Source organism: Oryzias melastigma, linkage group LG19, assembly GCF_002922805.2.
Source record: "Oryzias melastigma strain HK-1 linkage group LG19, ASM292280v2, whole genome shotgun sequence".
NCBI classification, from domain to species: domain Eukaryota; kingdom Metazoa; phylum Chordata; class Actinopteri; order Beloniformes; family Adrianichthyidae; genus Oryzias; species Oryzias melastigma.
This window is the reverse complement of record NC_050530.1, coordinates 10,071,239-10,084,675: the sequence shown is the minus strand read 5'-3', so window position 1 is coordinate 10,084,675 and position 13,437 is coordinate 10,071,239. Positions and strand designations below refer to the sequence as shown.

Here is a 13,437-nt window from a genome sequence, read left to right as displayed (position 1 = left end):
ATAAACTATCTTTAAATGATTTTGTGCTTCATTAATTATATTTTGGTTTAGATTAATAATATTTTTATATATATCGAAAAATTATAACACGTTAAAATTGCATTTACTTCATACTTGCTTTATGGGAACGTTCTGGTACTTAAGTTTCACCGGAAGACATTTGTTGTTGCACAACGGCGTGTTACATGACCTAAGCGGGCAGTTGAAGAGGACCTGTATTTTCTACAAGTATAAGATGATTAGTGGTCCACTATGTCTACTACAAGAGTATTCAGCGGTTTGACACGATTAACTCTCCGTCGAGGATTTCCTGATAGTGTTTTAACAAGGACGTGGTGAGTGTAACTCTGTCACTAGTCGAGATTATCCGTGAACTGTGATACTGACTGTAGTTTAATAACAGGGTAATCCTTTGAACAAACTATTACACGTTAAGACATTAATAAAACTGTGGATACAGAGGTTGGAAAGGGGGTGTGAAGTAGGTAGGATGGCCTTCAAGAGCCTTACTTTGGGGTAAATTTCAGATATTTATGTGAATTTGCTGGTTTGCTTAGTAAGAATTATATACCAGGTTACTTAAAAGGAGAAATGTTGGTACTGACCTTTAGAGCCACAAGCTTACTTAGCAAAACATTTGATCTGTCATTATTTGCAAATAGTCTGTGATCTAGATAGAATATTTTCAATTTGCTATGTCTTTATTTAAGGTGTAATTGTTTCTGCTCTTTATTATAAATGAAGCAGCGTGGCACGTCTCTATGTGGCATTTTCAGATTGTGTTGATATCTTTTTTCAAAGTGAATATTTAACTGTATTAGCTAGGTTTATGTATATTTTTTTCCATGCCAACGTATCTGATAACTGATCCACACATAACCATGACTCTCAGAGCAATCAGTGCAGAAATCTGTTGGTTTACATGTGGTATCCAAGCTATTACACATTTGTCAAATTTTCAAGAACCTGCACTGGTGAATCTTTCCTTTGACACTAAATGATTTAGTCATTTGAGTTTGAGCATTATTTGTCCCAATTTGTCCATAGTTATTGTACCATTAACCCAAATCGTATTGCATATTTCTTCAAGACAGTGATTTGTGTACATTTTCCTTTGTTTTCAGTGCTTTGAGGAATGTAAGATCGCTTGCTGTAAGCGCTCAGGTGTCATCCAAGTCAAATGGATCTGAAGACGCGCCACCAAAAGATGAACCTATAAAGTTCTCCACCAGCAAGGCCAGCCACAAGACCTGGAAGGTCAAGCGCTCCATGGGTAGTAACTACGAGCGGCCATGGTGGAAGGTTGTCCCCATCAGCCTCGTCTGCACTGCGTTTCTGTTGTGGTGCGCTTTCAGAGGAGAGACGGACATTGACAAACAGCTGGAGAGGCAGCTGTATGAACAGCTTCCTGGTTTACTTTCAAATGAAGAGCAAGAGGAGCCTCAGAATAAATGAACTCTTAAGATGTAATTTATAATATTGGTTTTTGTTCATACATCTAATCCATCCACTAGTAAGCAAAGATGTTAGCTTTTTGTGGAATGATGCCTTAATGTTTGAATTTATTTAATGGGTCACAAGTCTGCATCTGTATGTGGTAAAATAAAACAAATTCAAGATGAGGTAGCAAAAACTTTTATTTACAGCACCAGGAAAAAAAAAGAAAATAATCCTATGACATGCACACACAGGATAACAAAACAAAATTCAGGCTAAAATATTAGCAGACCTGAGAGGAGTAGAATACCTTCAGAAGTTGCAGATTATGGGACTCTAGTCTACAGTGAAGACATCTCAATTGAAAGTTAAAAATAAAAAGTACAAAAACATGCCTAAAACTAAAACAAATTGTGGCACACATGCTGGTTTAAGATTTACAAAAACCCCTCCAACCCCCCCATACATCACTCCCAGCCCTCATTGAAAAGATAAAATTCAGCTAAAACATTTATGCACGCTCCCCTCTAATTCGCCTTGCCAGCTGAATGTCTTTGGGCATGATGGTAACCCTTTTTGCGTGGATGGCGCAGAGGTTAGTGTCCTCAAAGAGACCAACCAGGTAGGCTTCACTGGCCTCCTACAAGGAAAGATGGGGATCACGTATTAATCAGAAGTTCAATTAAATAATGCTGTGTAATACAGTAAAATAATTTACCTGGAGAGCACCGATAGCTGCACTCTGAAAACGCAAGTCTGTCTTGAAATCTTGAGCAATTTCTCTCACAAGACGCTGGAAGGGCAGCTTCCTGATGAGCAGCTCTGTGGACTTCTGGTACCGACGGATCTCACGCAGAGCCACGGTTCCGGGCCTACACAAATTGCATCATAGTTTCACAAAAGAAAGGAAACTTGTATTCAAATATTGTAACAATGTTTATACCTGTATCTGTGGGGCTTCTTCACTCCACCGGTAGAGGGCGCGCTTTTCCTGGCTGCTTTGGTTGCCAGCTGCTTCCTGGGCGCCTTTCCTCCAGTGGATTTACGAGCAGTTTGTTTTGTACGAGCCATTTCTCAGCCTAAAAACAAGGTGGCAATAAATTAGAAAAACACACACAAAAAACAAACGAACCACAAACACGATTAAATATAATCACAATTAACTCAAATGCTAGTTAAGACATCTTTATCATAGGATAATTTTAACTACAAGTTACCTAGTATATATGCAAAATAAAATGCTATAACCTCATTAACCTTCAACATATTTACAAAATGTTTGTGGCACTCAATGAGTCACAAATTAAACTAGTATTTTGTGTTTAATTGTTAAAGCATTGTTTTTAACTTATTGGGCAAATGCGTTTGTCTCAGCCACCATTAAGCTGCGTGGGACGCACACGTTTCTCTGGCCGTCTAACAAATTCAAAGCTAGCATGGACGGTTGTAAAATGGCGCCAGCCAAACACTGGTTCCGTTTGTATGGTTTTAAAAACTCAATATTCGGCAAAATAATGACTAACTGTACACAAAAATAGAATGTAAATAAAGGTACACGAAGTTATAAGCTTGGATATAATACACAAATGGGCTTTTGTGATGAATTGAAACGTAGCTAATAGCTAGCTATAGAAGGAGGCGGTTATTGTCGGGAAGGTTCATTATTTATCTTATTTTTTGCACTTGACCACAAATCATATCAGGTTTTTGTTTTCTTGCTATTTGTGACTATTGCGACTACATAAAAGAAAAGAAAAAAACATTATTTATATACATTACCGGTTTTGATGCAGCGGGAGCCTCACTATCACCCAAGCGCGTCGTCTTTAGCTACTACCACTGGAAGGGAGGAGATGGAATTTATAAACTGAGTGAGTGACGTAAAAGGCCCGCCCCTGCTCTCACAGGATTGGCCAAAACGTGCATTGATGCTAAATTTTGATTGGTAGAAGGATGTGTAATAGTTTCATCTTTACCGCCCTGCAAATAAACACAAAAAATAAAACTTACTGGTATAAAAATTAATCTATAAAATGTTTGACCGGAAAACTGATTTAAAATAATTTTCTTTTAACTTAACACACTCAGGCAAACTCACAGTCTTGTAAATATTTATATATCTCTAAAAAAATCAGGTTTTTCTTTAAGTTACACCCCTTTCTAATAACAGCGGGCTGTGGGCTGTTTCTCTGATCCATTGTGGTAGAGGGAAAAAAGGAGGGAAATCGTTCAATTTAAGGGAAACGGATGAACAGGAGCCCGCCACTTTTTAAAAACTATTCCGCTTAAAAGAAGGACAAAAACAGTTTCATTGACGACTCACCCCCGTAAACGTTTTGACCTACATTACCAAAAACATCATGTTATAGAAACAAATAATTTACTGTTTTTTTATATTCTAAAGCAAACAAACAACAAAATATAACAGCATTTATTTGGCACATTTATATTTGTTTTAATTAATAGATTACGAAATACACGTTTTTGTTCAGTGCCTTACCGGAACCACAGATTGGTAGAACTAGATTAACCAGTCGGACGTATTGTTGCGTGACACCCGCGGTGAGTTTCTGGACACGATTTGGTGTGTTTATACCGGGTAAACTAAACAATTTCAGGATTTAAACACACTTACAATAGCTAAACAAATAGTTATGTTTTATTAAAAGGTTTATTGAACAAATTATTCGATTAAATGAGCGATTTAAAGCAAAAATCGAGCAGTCATGGAGGGAAACGTGACGGAGCAAAGACTACTGTTTCTGGGTAATTCATTATGATTTAAATGAGGCATCAGGAAAAAAATCTGTTTAAATTGTACTTACTACTTAGTTGTGTTTGGTGAACTTTTGTACAAAATTCTGTTTTTTGTGTGTGTGTGTTTTTTTTGCAATTAAGTTAACAAAAACTGGATTTTCTGAAAATTATCCTTATGGAATTAGGCTTTTTATTGTCATTTTTTAAACATAAATTAATGTTAATACATTAAATTTGCACTTGTTATTTTATTTTCCAGATATTGAAGCAAAATCAGACAGCACCTCAACAGTCAAAGATAGGGTTACGGAGCCCTTGTGGACTCGCAGTGACAACTCCTTCAAATTCAACTTCTTCACTGACAATTCCTCAGGATCCCAGGTGAAAACATCTCCATCAGACCCGAATGAAGGAGCTTTAAGCCAGTTATCATTCTCAGGCCAGGGCTCGAATTTTGCTTTCAACTTTGCTATTCCTGAGGATATGGAAACAGCAGAAACAGCCCACTCCCCTTCAGCAAGCAACCAGCAACAGGACCAAAAAGAAAACCCTCCACTTTTGGCTACTATTAGCACTCCATCTGAAGTGTCTGCGCAACCTAAAACAAAACAAAAGAAGAAAAAGAAATCTGGAGCAAAAGAACAACCTGGTAAAGACCCAAAGAATGAACCTGATGATGGAGCAAAAGAAGAAGAAGAGCTGGTTTGTTGTATTTTCATTTAAAATCTTGTGGCTTTGAAATATCAAAATAATATGGTTGAATGACTAATTTTAGATTTATTATTGATTTATTATTTTTTATTATTGATTTTCTTTTAGGGAGCTGAAGAAAAACTGAACAGAGAACTGGACTGGTGTATCGAACAGCTGGAACTGGGGCTGAAGTGCCAGAAGGGAACACCTAAACAAAGTCAGTGTGAACCATGAATTTATCTCTTTAATAATTCACTTTAAAATCAGAAACTTTAAATATTTATCATTTGTATCCATTCCTAAGGCAGGAAGGTGTTAATTCAAAATGTTATCTGGGGTAAAAGAAGAAGAAAAATAAATAAATAGAACACAAAACAAACAGGAACTGAACAAGAATGGATAATAAATGTCATTAAAATAGTAAGAAGAATGAAAGAAGAAACAGGAGAACAAATCCCACATATTTCAACTTGCCCATCTAAATTTGTAAGAGATTTGATGTTTTTATTCCTTACAGAAGAAGAAGCGTCTCGTGCTCTGAAAACTCTGCGCAGCTCCAAAGCTCCTCTAGCCAAGAAGAGGCAGGTGATGAGAGCCATGACTGGAGACTACAGGAAAAAAATGGAGGAAGAGAGGGCAAAGCAGTTCAAACTCATTCAGAGTGGTGAGTACAATGTTACACAAAGAGTAAAAGTTGTTTATCTGACATAAGCATTGTTGAGTGACAGCTTTATTATTATTCTTTTTGTTTACAACAGAGATTGCATCAGCTCAGGTCAAAGTTGTGTCAGACTCCCCAAAGAAGTCTGTTTTCCATAGAAGAGCAGAAGTAAAAACACAGAAACTGTCAACAGAAGAGAGCCTGCAGCAGCGGGAAAGCCAGGATGATGCAACGCCACAGACTCAGACGGAGACGTCATCTTTTGTTTTGGTTCCTTCAAAGGAGGAATTTTGTTTTAATTTTTTCTGAACTCTTGCAACCTGTGACTTTTCCCTAAACTCTTGTCAGACCCAAACAGTGAAGCTTGCCTCAAGATGTCAGAAAGCAAGAAAATAACATTTTTAGTATGTATCTAAATACAAAACCTGATTTTAGGGTGGTGACACAAGCAACCCCCTAAATCAGGTGACACTGTTTTTGTCACTAGATTTAAGGATGTCCTGTGAGATGGTACAATAATACATCCTTAAATCAGGTGACACAATGACTGTAACATTGTGTAGCCAAAAAATAAACTGAACGTTTAAAACTTTTCATTTTATGAAGTTCTTAATTTCAAAATAAAAGTGTTATAATTTTTTTTTCTGGGAGTGTCTTTATTTTGAACTGAAATATTATACTAGAATTAATTATTCTATATATAGATATAAAGAATTTGCTTGTGTTAGTTTCCTTCTTTGGTATGATTATTTTTTAAAGATATATCCTTGGAGCTCAGAGAGGGTGTTGGTAAAATAGACACAAAGCTGTTGGACACAGGGCACAATTGTCAAGCAGGAAAAGAAAAAAAACGCTAACTTTTCTTTGCTTTCAGTAATACTTTGGGTATGATGTTAAATAAATAAAAAATATTTTTAATCCTGTTATTTTGGGTAAAAAAAATCGAAAAGATTTCCCTCAGAAAGTTTCCCCGCTTTCAAACCGGAAAAGGCGGGGCTTGTTTCAGCACGAGCATATTTTAATGTAACATACAAAACAAAAAAAGTTTGGGATTACTGATGCAACAATTCAGCTTCTGACTGTAAGTTTTGTTGAAAATATTACGCCTTGTTTCATTTATTTATTCTTTCGTTTCATTAAAGTTGTCATAGCGGAATTTTGTGGTGAAATAACGGCTTTTTCGCCACGCTAGTTTAGCTAAAAGGAAAAAGTTGGGAACGTTTGTTCTCGAGAGGAATATAACTCTTCAAAAAATACCACGTGATCTATTTAATTTGTTTAATTTTAGGCTCGAACGAAAATGTCTGAGTTAAGTGATGAATCCAGTGAGTCGGAGCAGCTGGGGGCCAGCCTCTCCCTGTGGCTGGGGGACCCCCTGGTGCAAGCGGAGGAGCTGAACGTTCCTCTGGACCTTCACACCGCCTGCTCCATCGGCCAGTACCGGGTGGTGGCTGAATGTATTCAAACGTACGCCTCCTCCTCAGATAAATCAACACAGAACGGCGGAGATCGTGTATTTCTAACAGTTCACGCGTTGTTTTATTTAAGGCGTGAGGTGAACCTGGACGGGAAGAACATCGGAGGATGGACCCCGCTCATGTACGCCGCTTACATCGGTCATGACAACATAGTGAATCTCCTGCTGGAGGCTGGTGTGAACGTGAACGCCTCCACCTCTAAAGGACTGACCTCTCTGATGCTGGCAGCCAGCTGTGGGAATGAAAGCATTGCATACTTTCTGCTTCAGGTAGAACATCCCCATTTAATGATAATAATAATTCATATAAACATGGAACAGATTCCTAAATGACTGTCCCATCAATCTAAAAGCATGGAGCTGAGCTGGAGCTGAAAGACTCTCGAGGTTGGACGGCTCTGTTTCACTGTACGAGCACAGGTCATCAGCAGATGGTCAAGTTCTTGCTGGATAACAACGCCGATGCCAATGTGAAGTAGGTATCTGTACATGTTTAAAGTTATTTAAGACCCACTCAAATAAAAATGGTGTTTTAACCTGTTCTTGTGTCATTTTTCCTTACGATTGAGGACAAATATAAAGAAAGTTCTGCTCAAAATTGCATTTCTGAATTATTCTTTATTCTAATAGTTGTGAATCAGGAGCAGACAAGCCCGAGCTCTCACTTAGAGGCAAATAGATCCATTGTTTTCCTCATTTGAGATGGCATCTGACTCAAAACTGTACGGCAAGGTTGCTCCAATATTGCTCGCCGTTTTTGTTGAACCAATAACGTTATGTTGGAGTTGTGAGGCGCTGTAAGCTGCCCTCCGCTCACAGGTAAATTTCTAATAAATGACTGCCGTTTTACAGAAATTTTGGCTAAAACACTATATTTATAGTTAAAACCACTTAGAACGCTTATAAAATAGTTTAAAAGATAACCTTTTATGCTTCTTCTTCTTCCTTCAGAGAGCCAGGATCCGGGTTCACTCCACTGATGGAGGCTGCTGCTTCGGGGCATGAAATCATCGTTCATTACTTGCTGGACTATGTGAGTATATTTATGACTGGAGGCATATTCTTCTATTCTATCTTCTATCTTTCAACTATAATACATTAGGGGTGTCAATCACACAGGGGCCAAAATCCAAAACACACTTTAAGTCGTGGGGCGAACAGGGTAAACATTTATTGAACACTCTAAAACTACATTTTTAAAACTTTAAAAACTCTTTTACATAACTATGAATAAAAACAGGGAGTAAAATTATTCCAGGACCATAGATAACTTTCAATATTTTACTCTCCATAAAAATATATTTTGTCAAAATTATACAAGTAAGAAATAAGTGCAAGATAACATCAGGTCATTATTACTAATAAAATAACATGATCTGGAGGGCTGAACTGACTTTGACATATGTGCCACACATAAATCGTGGAATAAACCACACCTCTTAAAATTTGCAGAAAGTTAAAGTTGATGACCGAAATGCTAAGGGGGAGACGGCCCGTGCCCTCGCCGCCATTTATGGTTATACCAAGATCGTCAGTCTCATTGACTCACGTTTGCCAAGAATGAGACCAGGTAGTAATCGAAGAACGTTTTAATTTATATTCCCAAAGTTTTGAATGTAAATTTAGCCTTTTTGCATTAATTTCTCAGGACACCTTGAAGACCTCAGCTCCTCGGAGGACTCTGATGGCGGTCCGCCGAGAATTCGACCAAGTCGCAGTCGAGCTAAAGGCATCAGCATCCACGATGGACCTCAGGCCATCGCCAAGTTTAGAGTAGGAGGCACAAGCAAGCTTGGTGGTAAAGTCTAAGATAACAGTGCAGAAAGCCTCACCACTTATATTTAAATCAGAAATCGGCATTATGCTTTAGTTCATCTCTTCTTCGCAGAGCCTTCAGCTGCAGCTCCAGGCTACACGATTCCAGGCATTGCGGAGCGGAGTGAAGGCATCTGCCACCGCGATGTGACGTCACCGATCAATGAGCTGGACGGCCAGAGCCACAGCAGCAGAGGTAAAACACCCAAACACCAGAAGTAACGGCACGGTTTCATTTTTTTTTTTTTTTTAAACCATTTGGATGTAACCTGTGCAGATGACAGCCCGTTCTTTGAGAACGACATGCCCACCATGAGGAGCAGCAGCAGCAGCAGTGAAGGCCTGCCTCATGTGATCAACTGTGAAGGCTCCGTGGAGAGTAACGAGGTAACATTTGAGAACTCTGTACTTCTCTTCTACGTGTCGTTACTGCACGTGTTCTGTTTTCAGGACTCAGACCCGTGCAAAAGGAGCAGCTCTCGCAGAGCTACAAAGAGCCATCACTCGAAAGGAAAGAGTCGCCATGGAAACGCGGATGCTGGTCACTCCAGCGGGTCTGGCAACTGTTGTAAATGCGCGCCTCCATCCTACAACGGTCCAAAGGTACGTTTAACTTCTTCTCTTCTATCTTTTTCTGTCTATAAGGACATGTACATACATTCTGTCCACCATGTAGGACCTTGCAGATTTCTTGGAGCAGATCGGCTTTTCGAAATACCTCCCGCTGCTTGAAGAACAGGACATCGACCTACGGATATTTCTCACCCTGACGGAAAACGACCTTAAAGAAATAGGGATCACGTAAGACACCTGAGTTTGTTATAGTCATTCTATCCTACTATCCTGTACTTCCTCTGTTCATGCTCTCCAGGTTGTTTGGACCCAAACGTAAGATGACTTCAGCCATTGCGCGGTGGCACAGCAACGCCCGACCTCCAAGTGATGCCCTGGAACAAGCTTATGCTGACCAGCTTGAGGCGGAGATGCAAGAAATGGCCATTCAGCTGCATAAGGTCAATATTCATCAATAAAGAAAATGTAAGGTTGGGGTTCTTTCTAAAGCTTTTCTCCACCTGTGCAGCGCTGCGAGGAGGTGGAGAGCCTGCAGAGTCAGGTGTCTCAGGAGAAGGAGCTGCGAACAGTGATGGAGGGATGCCTGATGGAGGACAAAATGGCGTGGAAGAGGGTCCACACTGAGTTGGTGGAGAACCACCGGTTGGCTCAGGATGTAAACGCAACCCTGGTGAAGGCGAGAGCCTGTCGAACTGAACTGTTCTCTCATCTAGCAACCCTCGAGAACAGAAGTCTGGAAGGTGATGGGAAAAAGAAAAATCCAGATGAAGGTGAATTCTTAACTTAAAGGCAGTTTTGAATGTTAAACGCTCACTTGAAGAGATTGTGTCAATGCTTAGTAAGCATTGATACTACAGCGATTCTGCTAATCCTTTCCAAATGTTTTTCAGTACGTTTAAAACTCAGATCACCGTTTCAACATTTTCAGTAATCTAAAAATTCAGCTCATTCAGAACATTAGTGCTTGTATTTTTTTTATATTCATAAACTTTATAGTTTTTGAAATATTGAGCACAATATGCCCCATAAGAAAAGAAGGAGTCTTCAAATTTCAAAATTTTAAACAGATTAGCAACAAGCCTTTAAATACATTCATGGTAAATGTTTTAATCTTTTATAGAAATTTTCAAAGAGTTTTCCTAATATTTAGCAATATGCTAACATTTTTTGCTAATTTGTTATTTACTGAGGTTTTTATTGACTAATTTAAAGTTTAGCTTCTATTTTAGCAACAGGCTAACATTCATGACAAATTTAGTTTGCTGATGAATTTTAGGCTATTTTGGTGTCTACCTAGTATTTTTAAAGCAATGTGCTAGCTCTTTTTTATTTATTTATTTATTTATTTTTTTTGCTAATTTGGCATCTGAGGGTTTTTAATGCTAATTTGGAGTTTAGATAATATTTTAGCAACATGCTAACGTTTTTGGCTTATTTGTTATTTACTGAGGTTTTTATGAACTAATTTAGAGTTTAGCTTCTATTTTAGCAAAATGCTAACATTTATGACAAATCTAGTTTGCTGATGAGTTTTAGGCTACTTTGGAGTCTAACTAGTATTTTTAAAGCAATGTGCTAGCTTTTTCTTTTTTTTTTTTGCTAATTTGGCATCTACTGAGGGTTTTAATTCTAATTTGGAGTTTAGCTAATATTTTAGCAACATGCTAACGTTTTTGGCTAATTTGTTATCTTGTAATTCTTTTATAGGCCAATTTAGAGTTTAGCTTCTATTTTAGCAAAATGCTAACATTTATGACAAATCTAGTTTGCTGATGAGTTTTAGGCTACTTTGGAGTCTAACTAGTATTTTTAAAGCAATGTGCTAGCTTTTTCTTTTTTTTTTTTGCTAATTTGGCATCTACTGAGGGTTTTAATTCTAATTTGGAGTTTAGCTAATATTTTAGCAACATGCTAACGTTTTTGGCTAATTTGTTATCTTGTCATGCTTTTATAGGCCAATTTAGAGTTTAGCTTCTATTTTAGCAAAATGCTAACATTTATGACAAATCTACTTTGCTGATGAGGTTTAGGCTATTTTGGAGTCTAACTAGTATTTTTAAAGCAATGTGCTAGCCTTTTTTTTCTGTCCAATTTGACATCAAAGGTTTTTTTGGGCTATTTTGGAGTTTAGCTTCTATTTTAGCAACACACTAAATATTTTTTGGTAAATTGGCATGTATTAGGGAGTTTTAAGCAATTTTACTACAAATTTTCCAGAAATGTAGGTCAACTTCAGCGCTCTTTCATAGTTCTTTAACAAATTTCCTAGTCTTTGAGGAAATGTAACCATTTTACAAATAGCTTTATCATTTTGGGAAAATCCCTGCAGCAATTAAAGTCAACTGTGTCACCATTTTCAGTAGCTACTTTGAACAAACATCGCAGGTAATGCAACTTTTTCTAGTTTGTCTTGCTTTAGGTGAGGATAAACAACAGTGGTCCAATATACAAGAGCTGATGAAGAAGCTGGACTCCTATGAACAAGAACTTGGTATGTAGGTGTTAATTTGTACGGTTATAAAATTTTATTAGGGCTGGAAATCAAAACGGATGTGTGTTTATTCTGCTTTTACAGAAGGAAACCTGCAAACTGTACTTCAGAGTCTGAGGCGGCTGAGTTCACCGGAAAGAGTGTCAGACAGCTGGGAGCGACCTTGAGCCCTACAGGTGACTACAGATCACTATTTATTGGTCTGTGGGCTTTCACTTTAGTTCAAAGTTTAAATGTTCTTCTTTGTGAAGGGTCCACGCCCATATTTGACGGAGGGTGATGCAACCACCCTGAACAAATCTCAGTGAACGGGAGGAGGCCAGTCCGGCTGCAGCAGACGTGCAGCTCGGTCCTGGACCGGAGCTCGCCAGGAGAAGATGAGTGCAACGCAGGAGACGCAGAGCGGAAAGGGAACCTCACCTGTGCAAGCTGGAATTCTACTGTAATGCAGACAAAGCACAGAGACGGAGGGTGGCAGTTTGACAATTCTTTTCCTGTTTTTAAAGTGTGGCTCAGAAGCAAATACATTCAGGAATATTACAATGAAATGTCACATTTGTGCTTTAGATTTTTTTTAAAAATGTCCTGCTGAATGAAAATCAACTTGTAAAACATTCTAGATTTTCCCTCAAACATCCAACATGATTTATCTGTGATGTAGTCATGTGTTAATTCACATTAAAAATACAATCAATGAGAAATGTTTCAGTTTTTCTTTTTATAAGCCGACTTCCCTTTTATGAAGACTTTAAATAACAGATCTGTGGCAAAGAGGAGGTTTCAGTTCGATCTGACTAAATGATAACAGAACCAGTTTATTTTAAACTATACAACAAAATATCTCAAACTATATAATAGGTCAAGTAAATAAAACACAAATGGGATAAATAAAACAGACGGGATTTTCTAGTTCAAGTTTAATCATCAGCAGCTAAACGTTGTGGTGGATTATTTAATAATTCTTAATCTTATTCTGGGACTTTAATGGGATGATCGCACCTGATAGTTTTAAAAATATAGTTTCAGTGCAAACATTTAATTTCTGCTGGATTCTATTTATGACTTGTGATCTTAAAAGAAAATAAGATTGTCTCTAGAGGTGGGATTTCCTGCCAGTTTAATAGGATTTTACTTCTTTACAACATTTTCTGTTCAGATCCAGATGTTTTTTTGAAGTTCAAAAACAATTTAAGTATTGAGTTTTGAAATCCAACAAAACTGGAGCTGAAATCTTTTCCAAGACTGCCCTGCTGCTGGCTGCTTTCCAGAAAAGCACTTCTATAAAGGACAAGAGTGTTAAGTGTGTGTCAGTGCTGGACTTAAGACTCTGGCAGGTCGCCATGCTGGGGATTGGGCCTTACACCAGTGAATTGTGGTTGTTATTTCAAATTAATAGGTTCTTAGGATCTGTCAGAGTTGTCCCATTGATGCATAAAGATCAGCTGTGCTGCAGCGTATTGCTTCAAACGCCTAATAAATTCTCCATTACCTACATTACTTTAAATAAAATGTTATGTAAAAACATTAACATCA

General features: G+C 37.9%; 4 protein-coding genes across 8 annotated transcripts; 3 read left to right on the top strand and 1 right to left on the bottom strand.

The window, feature by feature from the left end:
• Positions 1 to 132: 132 nt before the first annotated feature.
• Positions 133 to 1,470, top strand: lg19h16orf91 (linkage group 19 C16orf91 homolog). Its single transcript, XM_024285060.2, has 2 exons — positions 133 to 335; positions 1,125 to 1,470. The coding sequence occupies exons 1-2, from the start codon at positions 253 to 255 to the stop codon at positions 1,453 to 1,455; spliced, it is 414 nt and encodes a 137-aa protein (XP_024140828.1). The 5' UTR covers positions 133 to 252; the 3' UTR covers positions 1,456 to 1,470.
• A 149-nt stretch (positions 1,471 to 1,619) lies between these two features.
• On the bottom strand, positions 1,620 to 3,372 carry h3f3d (H3 histone, family 3D). The gene is made up of 4 exons (XM_024285061.2): positions 3,217 to 3,372; positions 2,381 to 2,516; positions 2,156 to 2,309; positions 1,620 to 2,077 (listed from the first exon to the last, which is right to left on the bottom strand). Exons 2-4 carry the CDS (start codon positions 2,506 to 2,508, stop codon positions 1,949 to 1,951), a joined length of 411 nt encoding a protein of 136 aa, XP_024140829.1. The 5' UTR covers positions 2,509 to 2,516; positions 3,217 to 3,372; the 3' UTR covers positions 1,620 to 1,948.
• Positions 3,373 to 4,005: 633 nt separating this feature from the next.
• Positions 4,006 to 6,142, top strand: lg19h8orf33 (linkage group 19 C8orf33 homolog). The gene is made up of 5 exons (XM_024285058.1): positions 4,006 to 4,203; positions 4,454 to 4,896; positions 5,014 to 5,104; positions 5,405 to 5,551; positions 5,646 to 6,142. The coding sequence occupies exons 1-5, from the start codon at positions 4,164 to 4,166 to the stop codon at positions 5,855 to 5,857; spliced, it is 933 nt and encodes a 310-aa protein (XP_024140826.1). The 5' UTR covers positions 4,006 to 4,163; the 3' UTR covers positions 5,858 to 6,142.
• Positions 6,143 to 6,538: 396 nt separating this feature from the next.
• anks3 (ankyrin repeat and sterile alpha motif domain containing 3) lies at positions 6,539 to 12,477 on the top strand. Of its 5 annotated transcripts, XM_024285052.2 has the most exons (16): positions 6,539 to 6,629; positions 6,837 to 7,015; positions 7,097 to 7,295; positions 7,379 to 7,500; positions 7,977 to 8,058; positions 8,478 to 8,595; positions 8,674 to 8,823; positions 8,914 to 9,036; positions 9,118 to 9,227; positions 9,291 to 9,443; positions 9,517 to 9,641; positions 9,712 to 9,853; positions 9,922 to 10,183; positions 11,818 to 11,904; positions 11,989 to 12,080; positions 12,156 to 12,477. In XM_024285052.2, exons 2-15 carry the CDS (start codon positions 6,849 to 6,851, stop codon positions 12,069 to 12,071), a joined length of 1,923 nt encoding a protein of 640 aa, XP_024140820.1. In that variant the 5' UTR covers positions 6,539 to 6,629; positions 6,837 to 6,848; the 3' UTR covers positions 12,072 to 12,080; positions 12,156 to 12,477. The 5 variants fall into 5 exon arrangements, with proteins under 5 accessions (XP_024140820.1, XP_036073029.1, XP_036073027.1 ...); XM_036217136.1 differs by having other exon boundaries at positions 9,118 to 9,443; positions 11,833 to 11,904; XM_036217134.1 differs by having other exon boundaries at positions 9,118 to 9,443.
• The last annotated feature ends 960 nt before the right edge of the window (positions 12,478 to 13,437 follow it).

Bases quoted from the DNA above. Each gene is read 5' to 3' on its own strand.
- lg19h8orf33 (XM_024285058.1), top strand. From the start codon at position 4,164: ATGGAGGGAAACGTGACGGAGCAAAGACTACTGTTTCTGG. The intron at 4,897-5,013 runs GTTTGTTGTATT...ATTTTCTTTTAG, and splicing joins CAAAAGAAGAAGAAGAGCTG to GGAGCTGAAGAAAAACTGAA. The intron at 5,105-5,404 runs GTCAGTGTGAAC...TATTCCTTACAG, and splicing joins GAAGGGAACACCTAAACAAA to AAGAAGAAGCGTCTCGTGCT.
- anks3 (XM_036217134.1), top strand. From the start codon at position 6,849: ATGTCTGAGTTAAGTGATGAATCCAGTGAGTCGGAGCAGCTGGGGGCC. The intron at 8,059-8,477 runs GTGAGTATATTT...TAAAATTTGCAG, and splicing joins TTCATTACTTGCTGGACTAT to AAAGTTAAAGTTGATGACCG. The intron at 9,444-9,516 runs GTACGTTTAACT...TCCACCATGTAG, and splicing joins CATCCTACAACGGTCCAAAG to GACCTTGCAGATTTCTTGGA.
- h3f3d (XM_024285061.2), bottom strand. From the start codon at position 2,508: ATGGCTCGTACAAAACAAACTGCTCGTAAATCCACTGGAGGAAAGGCG. The intron at 2,310-2,380 runs GTATAAACATTG...CAATTTGTGTAG, and splicing joins AAGAAGCCCCACAGATACAG to GCCCGGAACCGTGGCTCTGC. The intron at 2,078-2,155 runs GTAAATTATTTT...CTTTCCTTGTAG, and splicing joins CAGCTATCGGTGCTCTCCAG to GAGGCCAGTGAAGCCTACCT.
- lg19h16orf91 (XM_024285060.2), top strand. From the start codon at position 253: ATGTCTACTACAAGAGTATTCAGCGGTTTGACACGATTAACTCTCCGT. The intron at 336-1,124 runs GTGAGTGTAACT...CTTTGTTTTCAG, and splicing joins AGTGTTTTAACAAGGACGTG to TGCTTTGAGGAATGTAAGAT.